This window comes from Semicossyphus pulcher, unplaced genomic scaffold (assembly GCF_022749685.1).
Source record: "Semicossyphus pulcher isolate SPU_LCO1_2020_fin unplaced genomic scaffold, fSemPul1.0.p SCAF_48, whole genome shotgun sequence".
Lineage (NCBI taxonomy): Eukaryota > Metazoa > Chordata > Actinopteri > Labriformes > Labridae > Semicossyphus > Semicossyphus pulcher.
Window position 1 is genome coordinate 449,613 of NW_027211724.1, and position 10,000 is coordinate 459,612.

Consider the following 10,000-nt stretch of genomic DNA (forward strand, 5'->3'; position numbering starts at 1 on the left):
ATCTTTACAGCAGAAATAAACATGTTTACAGCCTGCAACAAAAAACAGTTTGGGTCTCTATAGCTCATTTCTCTCTTCATGACAACTGTACGGGGAGAATCTTTATACAACTCACCTGTTTACATTATTAAGGCTTCAAGTGATGGAGATGTGTCACTTTACTGTGATAATTTGCCTACATCACTAACATGGAAACGATTTATTTACTAATAAATTCATCTTAATTATTATTATATTATTATATTACGGTTATCGGCAAGACCATTGAAGCCTTTGAAGGACAAACTAATCTCCACAAGATGGCAGTAGATCAAATAATGTGAATGAGCAGCGACTCAGTGAAGAAGAACTCGTCAACCCACAATCCCTTGCCTTGTTCCGGTTCCAACCATTCGAGACCTAAGATGGCGGACCGGCGGCGAAGGAGGAGGCGCGCGTCCCAGGACAGCGAGGACGACGACGAGTCCGGTTCGGGTTCGGACAGCGGGAGGTCGGGATCCCCGGCTACCAAGAGCCGAGGGAGAGAGCCCGACCCGCCGGAGCCCACAGCGGTCCGGGAGGAGGCGAAGAGCGACGTGGAGTCCGAGTGTGTGAGTAGCTACCTCCGCAGGTCTGCTCTCTCACCGAGTTGCTCCGTGTCCGGCCGGAGCGATCACAGAGACCGCCTCCTTGAACCTTCTCTCGGGGCCATGTCCTTTTTATTCCTGAGGAATGATTCTGATTTACATGATCAACATCTGTGCTCCGTCAGTCTGTGGGCTTAGCTTAGAGTTAGCTCTGTGACGGTTAGGACGTTAGCCGTTAGCTCAGTGTTCTGTCTGACACCCAGAGAGTTTGAAAATAAACTTGTATCACGTTAAGTTATGTTGAATGTGTCGTTTTAACTTCGACAGTACAGTTAGAGGACTGTGTTGTCGTGTTGTCTCTCTTTGTGAAACCGGGACGAAAAGGCGCCAGTTGGACTCACCTACACGGTCACTAATGTGACCATAACACCGCCTCGGGAGTCCCCGCGGTTACTTTACCTCTGTTGAGGTTTTACACCAAATATAAGATGTTGTTTGCTTCAGATTGGCGAGTTAGTCAGTTAGCTATGAGCGCAGTGTGTGTGATTGTGTGTGTGCTGTCGGGAAGCTGTCCTGTTTAGCACCTAGCTAGGCCCCGCTAACGCTCGTGCTGCATGCTGCGAGCTGCCACGTCCAGCGCACGTTCACTCTGCTCCTGACTGAGATCACCTAAACATCACCTGAACATCACAGCGTCACACCGACAGCTGCATGCTGATCTGGTACTGGATATGTCGGGGTGAAAGGTGACGCACCAAACCGTGGGAAAAAGTGGAAACATGAATTAGACTGTTTATTGAGTCACATTAGGAAGCACATCACATGTCAGTCAGTGTTAAAATCAGTGTTTCTCTGCAGACAGCAGGAGGAGCTGCGAGCTGCTCAGCGTGTTTAAAGGAGCTCTGCTTGTTATTACGTTTGGATTCAGTGAAAGGTTTTTACCCAGAGCTGAATTATCTGCAGAGGTCTGATTCTCTTTAAACAAACACGACGAGTAAAACAGGTAAAATACTGAGTACAGAAGCTTCACTTTAAACTGTCAGTGTCTCTCTGAAGCTTCTGTCTTTACACATGTGACCACAGATCATAAGAACGTTGTTGGTCTGATTGCTTTAAGCGTCGGCCCCACAGCTGATGCTTATAGAGAAAATCTGTGATATCATCATGTTTTCAACAGTATGTGTTGTCAGTTTTTACATGGAAGTGGAGGGAGGGTTTAGTTATGTGGTGGTGCTTTGCAGCTTTGGCTTTGTGTACATGAGACTTAGGCCGCTTTCCCACTGGTCAAAGAAACTGTTAACAGCTGCCTTTTTTGCTCAGTGGGAAAGGTTACAATCTGCATTCAGACCCGGGTCATTATCGCCTCGGCTCAGATCGGGGCCTGATGGGAACACAAAACCCGTGTTGAAGCGCTAAATGTGGTGGGAAAGGGGTCATACTGAACATGTATGAACCTGTCCGTTCTCTTGTCTCACCTGTATGTACTTCAGTCACACACTCGAGCTGCGGTGGCAGTGCTGAGATTTGATTGGCCGTGCAGAATGATGTGTGATGATTTACAAAGTGCTGTAGTAGTCTGAAAAAGCAGAAGCTGTTGCTTCTCATTGGTGCCACAGTTCAGACTGTTCAGACTGTCCACAGTGAAATGCTGCACAGTTCTGGTTTGTTTTGATTTTGTTAGACATGTTTTCTGCAGCTCTGTCCAGGATCACCTACAGTGCAGACTGTGTTCACATTCAAATGACTGAAAACTATAAATACAAACACATGTATGAGTACAACCAGGATCCATCCCACAGGATGGAGACAGTCAGTATTAACCGCAGCTCCCAGTCTGACCGAATGAAAGTGTTTGAGCTGAGCTCGGTGTGGTTAAAGCCTCGGTGATCTGGAGGTGATGCTGATCTGTGTGTTTCTCTCTTTGCAGGAGAGTGAAGATGGAGTAGGAGAAGGTAAGAAACAGCTGACACCAACAACAGCTTCATTAACAGAACTTTACTCACATCGCAAACGGAGGCTCATGCTCAGCTTTAGACATGATAATATTCCACATATTGTAATCAAACATCTGTTCTGTTGATGTCTGCTCGCTGTGAAGCCTTCTGTTGTCTCAGGGTTTTTATGTATCTGTCTGTCTGCTTCGTCCAGCTGTCCTCTCCGACTACGACAGTGCAGATCCAGAGGAAAACGGCTCCCATTCAGAGGTAACACTCTCCGGCCTGTTTCACTGACATGACTCGTCACACCTCCAGTGGTGCCGTCCTAACACCTCTCACTTTCACTGATGCAGAAAAACTTAATGATGTGAGTTTGGTAGAGCTTTAGTTGAGCTGCCCGTCATCAGACGGCTGGGTGTGAGGTGGTCATCGGAGTCTGTCCAGCTGTCTGAAGCTTTTTTAAGCATCAGAGGAAAGGTCACAAGACAAGAACAGGAAGTGATACAGAACATCATGGCTCAGAGGATTTCCCCTCAAAAGTATCATGAAAAGCCTTTTTTGGTTGATTGGAAGTCGTGTTAAAAAATGTACTTAACAATGAGACGGGGAAAAACCTGAAACAGGTACATGAACAACAGAATCCTGTGTCCCCTCAGGGAGTGGAGGAAGAAGAGGAGGCCGAGCATTACAGCGATGAAGAGGCTCCAGCAGCAGCAAGCGAACCCAAACCCTCTGCAGCCGACGTCCCTACAAAGGAGGAGGTGCAGCCTCAAGAGGAGGAGGCAGAGGGGGAGGGAGGAGGACAGAGTAAAGAGGAGAGTAAGGCCGAGGAGAAAGGAAACCTGGCCGGAGAGAGACAGAGCGGAGATGGACAGGTGAGGCCGTCTGCACCTGTTTGTTTCACTACAGCAGAGAGGTTAATCTGTCAGCACCGTTATTTACTCTTAATATTCACCACAAAGCACATGGGTTCATCCACTGCTGAAAATAGTCCCCAATAAATCCACCGCTGTCTTCCCTTTGCTAAAACCACGGTGTCTCTCATCACCTGCTGAGCGCCGTGTGAGGCACAGTGTGGCCATCAGGTGCACATAACAGCAGACAGATCAGTACTTCACTTCCATTCAGTGTGTTAATGTGTGTTAACAATAAGTCTGGGATTAATAATACACATCGTATTATCATCACATCACCTCCGATCCTTTTGTCTTAGTTTAACGTCAAGGTAAACGGAGCTGCTAGCTTCCTTCATTAAACACGGTCGATAGTTTAACATGTAGACACGGCCCTCATGATGTTGTTTCTATTTCATCTCCCTCTCTCTCACACACACACACACACACACACACACACTCACACTCAGGAGTCCACAGAGGACCCTGAAACGAAGGCGGGAGTCAAACCGGGTCAGAAGCTCGATGATGACGAGGACAGAAAGAATCCAGCCTACATCCCGAGGAAGGGTCTGTTCTTCGAGCACGACGTGAGAGGACACGCCCAGGAAGAGGAGAGGTACGCATCATCACACACTCTTTCTATCTTTCATGTATCAGAACAGGTGGTAAAAAATCTGACCTGAGCTGGTCCGTGCAGGTTTACAGTGAAGTGAAACTCGATCTCGTCTCCCCGTCTGCGTTTTTCAGACCAAAAGGTCGTAACAGGAAGTTGTGGAAGGACGAGGGTCGCTGGGAGCACGACAAGTTCAGGGAGGAGGAGCAGGCACCGAAGAGCCGCGAGGAGCTCATCGCCATCTACGGTTACGACATCCGAAACGGAGGCGGCCATGGAGACCGAACGTTCCGGCAGCGCAGACCCAGGTGAGTGCCGGGTTAACTGATCAGCACGACAGATCAGCATCAGAGAGTTCTGTCCGTCCTCCCGTTTAAACCTGACTCACTTCTACCTGCTGGTCTCTTGCCCTCCTCGTCACTTTGTGCCTTGTTAAGGGAAGTGTTCTACAAATACTTGTTTTATTGTAATTGTTCAATCTAACCGTCTCTGTCTCCCCACAGACAGAGCACGTCTCCCAGCAGAGACAAGCGGTGGAGAGACGGGGGAGAGCGACCGGTCCGATCCTGGCAGAGTGGAGGAGGAGGTCTGAACCGAGGAGGAGGTCCTCCACCTTCATCCATCCATCCATCCTCGACACCCGCCTCCTCTCTCCCTCTCTCCTCTGCTCAGCGAGGCAGCAACACCTCCAGACCGCCTCCCTTTCGCAGCAGACCCCAGCACCAGAATCAGATGCACCTCCCGCCTCAGTCCCAGTACAGGAATAATGAATCAAACGCACCCCAGATGCATCCCAGAGAGCGACAGGGGCCCAAAGCTCCATCTGAACCTACAGGAGACCGGGTCAGCAGGGGGGGGCGTGCTACTGGTGGGGGCAGGGGGGGTCCGTCTGTGGTCGTTGAGGATGTTACGGTCAGCCACGGAGGCGTCAGGGAGGAGGACCCCAGTGTTGTAACGACAGCAGCAGCATCACAGCTGGGTGGTTACCAGTCTGCATCACCACGCCGACAGCAGCAGGAACAAAGAGGGAGCGCTGACAGATCCGTGTCAGGATTGGCTGCTCCCTCCGCCTCTGACTCCGCCCCACAGTCGTCGGCACAGACGGCAACCAATCGGGAAGCCTCTCCTCCCACCGAGCGGCCGGTGGAGCGTAAATCTTACTCACTGGCTCGCAGGACTCGCTCCCGGCCGGCAGACCTGGGCAGCAAACAGACGTCCATCGAGGAGTCTGCAGCCGGAGGGAACACCTCCTCCCCCGGCATTGTGGGAGGAAAGAGCTGGGCAGGGGCAGATGGCCCAAGTCAGACAGGAGGAGGAGGAGGAGGAGGAGGAGGAGGAGGACTGACTGAGCTGGACCAGGACGTGGCTCGACTTAGTCTGGCAGGACAGAGCTGGAGTCAAAGCCCGACGTCGTACATCCGCTCAGAGATGAGAGGTGAGACAGCCGTCAGGTTTCTTCTTTAACATCACTCATCACTAAATATACATACTTGTGTTGTTGAAATGTTATATTTAATGTTTGAGCCCCTGGATCGGCACACAGCTAATGACGTTGCATTGTTGTGGTCTCGCAGCTAATGCTAACGCCATCGCTCACATTACTGGCAGTACGTCCTCAGCGCAGCCTCTGAGTCCCGGTGGCTCCGATGGCAATGCTGCAGAGGGGATAAGCCAAACTAAAGATGCAGTTCACACGCGTGCTTCTAATAAGTACGCCTGTGGTTATGCAGTCAATGTTGTTTGCTAGCTGCCTCTGCTTCCTCCTGTCGCGATCAGCGTATCTACACATGCTCATAAGAGACACACACACACACACACACACACACACACACACACACGTCCCTCCTGTAAAGGCATTGATTAAGGGTACGACGTCTCCTGTCAGATATGGACCTTGTTATGGCGCTGTTTTAAAGGAGTATAAGTGCAGCAGTGTCGTGCCGGTGTCATTCAGAACCACAGGTTTTGATCGTTTCTTTAAAGACGAGCCTCGTTCACACGGCTCACCTGCTGCTGAGAAGACGAGATCGAAGGTAAAAAACTCAAAAGACGAGTTGTGTTATTTGGGCGACTTTGTTAATCGTGCAGCTCATGATAAATAAACAGAGCGGACATAAAGGGGAGAGAACCAGAAAGAGGCGGGGCCAGCCTCTGTGTGCAGCAGGTAAAGGTGTGTGGAAAAACAACTCAAGAGAAGCAAACCGAGCAGATTAGAGTAGTTTGTATCGTGGAGAATGAAGCTCCTCTAAAGGGGAAAGTAAAACCTTTAAACACAACTGCTCCACACAAAGAGATTCATTTCACTACAGTGGGGCCCAGCTGGTTTAGCTACGCGAGTTATGTTGTTGCCATGACAACCAGAAAACGGTTTGTATTTCTTCTGATTGTTACTGTGACTACATTTACTGTTAATGTAACTGTTGTTACTGTCGGGAGCGACCACAGCCCTTAACCCCTGTTACAACCCCCCTTACTGAGGCACGTCATCGGACACCCTGATAAAGACGAGTCTTTAATCAAATGATGGAGAGTAGCATCGATAAGTATCGGTATCGATAAAATCCTAATGATACCCATCCCTTATCACCTATCACCTGTCTGTTCATCACCTGTCTGTTCATCACCTGTCTGTTAATCACCTGTCTGTTAATCACCTGTCTGTTCATCACCTGTCTGTTCATCACCTGTCTGTTCATCACCTGTCTGTTCATCACCTGTCTGTTCATCACAATGCTAGCTGAGGTGATTCTGAATCCAACAACCGGCAGCAGAATGTTGGTTATTTATTTGTAAGCACTTCAGCACCAAGCGATGAGCACATTGAAGCATTAATAACTGTGATCCTGTGTTATCATCTTATCGCTCATCAGCTTCATATTTCGATGCTTGTTTCCGTCTGCAGGCCTCCCCAACCCCATGCACCTCCCCGGCGGCCCGCCTCAGTTCTCCAGCATGGAGGAGATTGGTGTCGGCTCCAATCGGGCCAAACGCTACTCCTCCCAACGACAGAGAGCCGTACCGGAGCCGGCTCCACCCATGCATCTGGGGGTGATGGAGGGACACTACTATGAGCCCAGTAAGATATAACATTGTGACAGTAAACTCAGTCAGTGTTCAAATGGTCTGCTTCCATCCGCACGAGATGAGTCACATCGACCACTCCACCGAAAGAGCTCAGCCACGTGACAGGCCGACGGTGTTGTTCAAGCTGTGAACGGATCCCTCAGACTGCATGAGAAGTATGGACTTGCATAGACAGCTGCAGTATGTACTACAGTAAAAATGCAGGCAGGTCAGTGTAGTACTCCCTCCTCGCCAGCAGAGGTCAGAGAAGATCGTTGTTATAGTATCAGTTGGGGACGTTTGTTTTTCTCCTGTTTTAAGAGCAGGTGTAAAAACTGGAGGTCTCTCCGATATCAGCAGACAGGAGTCAGAAGCATGTGACTCATCCTGAGCATGTGACTCATCCTGAGCATGTGACTCATCCTCAGCGTCGGGGTCCGAATCATTAAGATAACGTGTTAAAAAAGAAACCAAGAACATCAGCTGTCAGATAAATACGGTGCATGTTTATATTCATACTGAGGCAGAGTATTCGAGTACATGTTTGTGAATGCTCACTTTGAGTATCCCCCCTCTCTCTCACAGTATCGTACCAGGGACCAATCTACGCTCACGGGGAAGGCCCCGCCCCCATCCCACCGCAAGGCATGCTGGTCCAGCCGGAGATGCACCTCCCCCACCCCGGTCAGTCTGCTTGTATTTCTTTAACGATGAGTTTTAGATTCACCTGTACTTTATAGTCACCTGTCTGCCTCCTCCTCAGGTCTCCATCCCCACCAATCAGGCGGCCCCATCGCTAACCCCGCCCTCTATGGAGGCCCTCCTGTTTCTCTGTCGCCAGGGCAACCACCACAGCAGCTGCTGCCACCACCTTTCTACCCTCCGCCTGGGGTCATGACCTTCCCGTACCCCGCCATGTACCCAAGTCCTCAGGTACCTGAACGAGCTGTGAATGAAGCAGGTTTAATGACTGTAGTAATTAACTGTTTCAGACTAAGCTCTCCATATTTGTAGTTTTTATTATAATTTGCTTTGATCATTCATTTTGGTCTCAGGACAAATACTGAGTTCATCCTAACGTCCGTCTGCTGGTGACGATTGATAAAAGATCCGACAGTCTGAGTGCTCGTTATGATTTAGTTATTTTATGTACTGTGTGTGTGTGTGTGTGTGTGTGCGCGCGTGTGTGTGTGTCTCTCTCTCAGGGTCAGTCCCAGGTGACCTACGGAGGTGTGACGTACTATGACACCATGCAGCAGCAGGCTCAGCCCAAGCCTTCGCCCCCTCGCCGCACGTCCCAGCCCGTCACCATCAAGCCCCCCCCTCCAGAGGTGCACTTTGCCTCAGAGTGACCCCGCCCCTCACCCCTCCCCGCCTCCCAGGCTCAGCCTCACTCTGATCAGAAACCTACAGGTGAGTTTTTACCCGACTGTGGTGGTGGTGGTGGTGGTGGTGGTGGGGCAGACACAGCAGCACAGGGACACCTGGTGGTGTCTTCCTGTTACTGCAGCCTTTACAGACTGACGCTCTTCAAACCTTCTGATTTCCAGTTTGAAACAACTGAAGGACGTTTCTGTCCATGTTTGTCTTCAGCTGTAAGATAACACCTGCTTGCTGAATAACGTTAGACTGCTGGACACAAGTCTGTAAGCACGCTAGATTCAGTCCGTTCTGGACTCTGATTGGCTCCAAACTAGTTGTGATGTCATAAATCCTGCAGGTGTGAACAGATTGAAGTGAGCACAGAGGAGCTGTCCTCGTGCAGCTGATGAAGGAGGCCGTGAGCCTGCTCACCTGTCGTTCCTCTGAGCCGTGTGGTGCGTGTCGGAACAGGTGACATGATGTTTGTGTCTGTGATCTGTTTCAGGAGCGGGATGGGAGGGTCAGTGAGGAGCTGCGGCCTCAAAGCAGCGACCAACGTTATGGAGGGACGGACGTCAGGACGGACGACAGGACGGACGACAGGACGGGCGACAGGACGGACGACAGGACGGGCGACAGGACGGGCGACAGGACGGGCGACAGGACGGGCGACAGGACGGACTCTGCAGCTGGAATCAGACTTTTCTCCTTCTTTCCTTTTCTTTGTTTCCGCCCTGTAGCAGGCGGCTCAGCCGTGCACACACTGTAACTCTGCGCCGCGGGTTTGATCCCACCAACGTGTCTTTGAAACGTCTGCAGGATGAGTTCAACCCTTTAGAGCCACTTCGAAGCATTTATGGTCACACAGTGAACCTCCGAGCTGTCCGCATCAAACGCTTGGGATCAGTTAATTTTTTGTTTGTTCCTTTTCATGGCGAAGTTTTCTGTTGACTCGGGATCAGACTGAATCCTGAAAACGGGCAATATAACGGTTTCTCTTTGTTCTCAGTTCCTTCACACTGAACTAGTTTTCCATAACGTTTAAGCAGATAGAAACAGAGCAGAGTTTATCTTCAGAGTGAGCGCTGTTTGTGTGTATATAGTCTGAATGTTGCTCTCAGTGTTCATCGCCGACCCGGTGCTTCCTGAAAACATGTTACCGTCATGTTACAGATGATGTGTGTTAGTCTGGATGTTTCCCTCCACGCAGACAGACGGTTCTAACACTTTAATGGTGACGAGGCTGCAAAGAGTTAAAGTTTAGTGATAAAATAGTGAAAACGTCTTCAGATGTTTGTTTTGTCCAGATTCAGTTTCCGTTAGATAAAACCGATTCTGGAAGGACTTCATTTGGTTCATTAAAGTATTAAACCACTTTATTTGATTTTCTTTTGATGTAGAAACAGGTGAACAATGGTTTGTTGGCGTTTCTCTACGTGGAGGTGTTTCTGGTTGCTGTATATATCAATCTAAATGTGTATATAGGAGCTTGAACAGATAAAATAGAGCAGTAAACATATTCTAATAAAACGTGTAGAGCTACAGAGCAGTCGGCTTCTGATG

The 10,000-nt window shown here is 49.6% G+C and overlaps 1 protein-coding gene across 1 annotated transcript in view; it reads left to right on the forward strand.

Annotated features, from left to right (window-relative positions):
* The first annotated feature begins 404 nt into the window (after positions 1-404).
* casc3 (casc3 exon junction complex subunit) overlaps positions 405-10,000 on the forward strand; it is a 10,001-nt gene continuing 405 nt past the window's right edge. Inside the window, exons 1-12 of the mRNA XM_069680854.1 lie at positions 405-590; positions 2,494-2,518; positions 2,715-2,770; positions 3,160-3,378; positions 3,867-4,015; positions 4,147-4,320; positions 4,516-5,447; positions 6,915-7,088; positions 7,661-7,759; positions 7,839-8,008; positions 8,281-8,488; positions 8,943-10,000. The exon at positions 8,943-10,000 is cut by the window's right edge and continues 405 nt beyond it. Of these exons, the coding sequence (XP_069536955.1) occupies positions 405-590; positions 2,494-2,518; positions 2,715-2,770; positions 3,160-3,378; positions 3,867-4,015; positions 4,147-4,320; positions 4,516-5,447; positions 6,915-7,088; positions 7,661-7,759; positions 7,839-8,008; positions 8,281-8,427 (2,331 nt within the window). The 3' untranslated portion in view covers positions 8,428-8,488; positions 8,943-10,000. The remainder of the gene's footprint in view (positions 591-2,493; positions 2,519-2,714; positions 2,771-3,159; positions 3,379-3,866; positions 4,016-4,146; positions 4,321-4,515; positions 5,448-6,914; positions 7,089-7,660; positions 7,760-7,838; positions 8,009-8,280; positions 8,489-8,942) is intronic.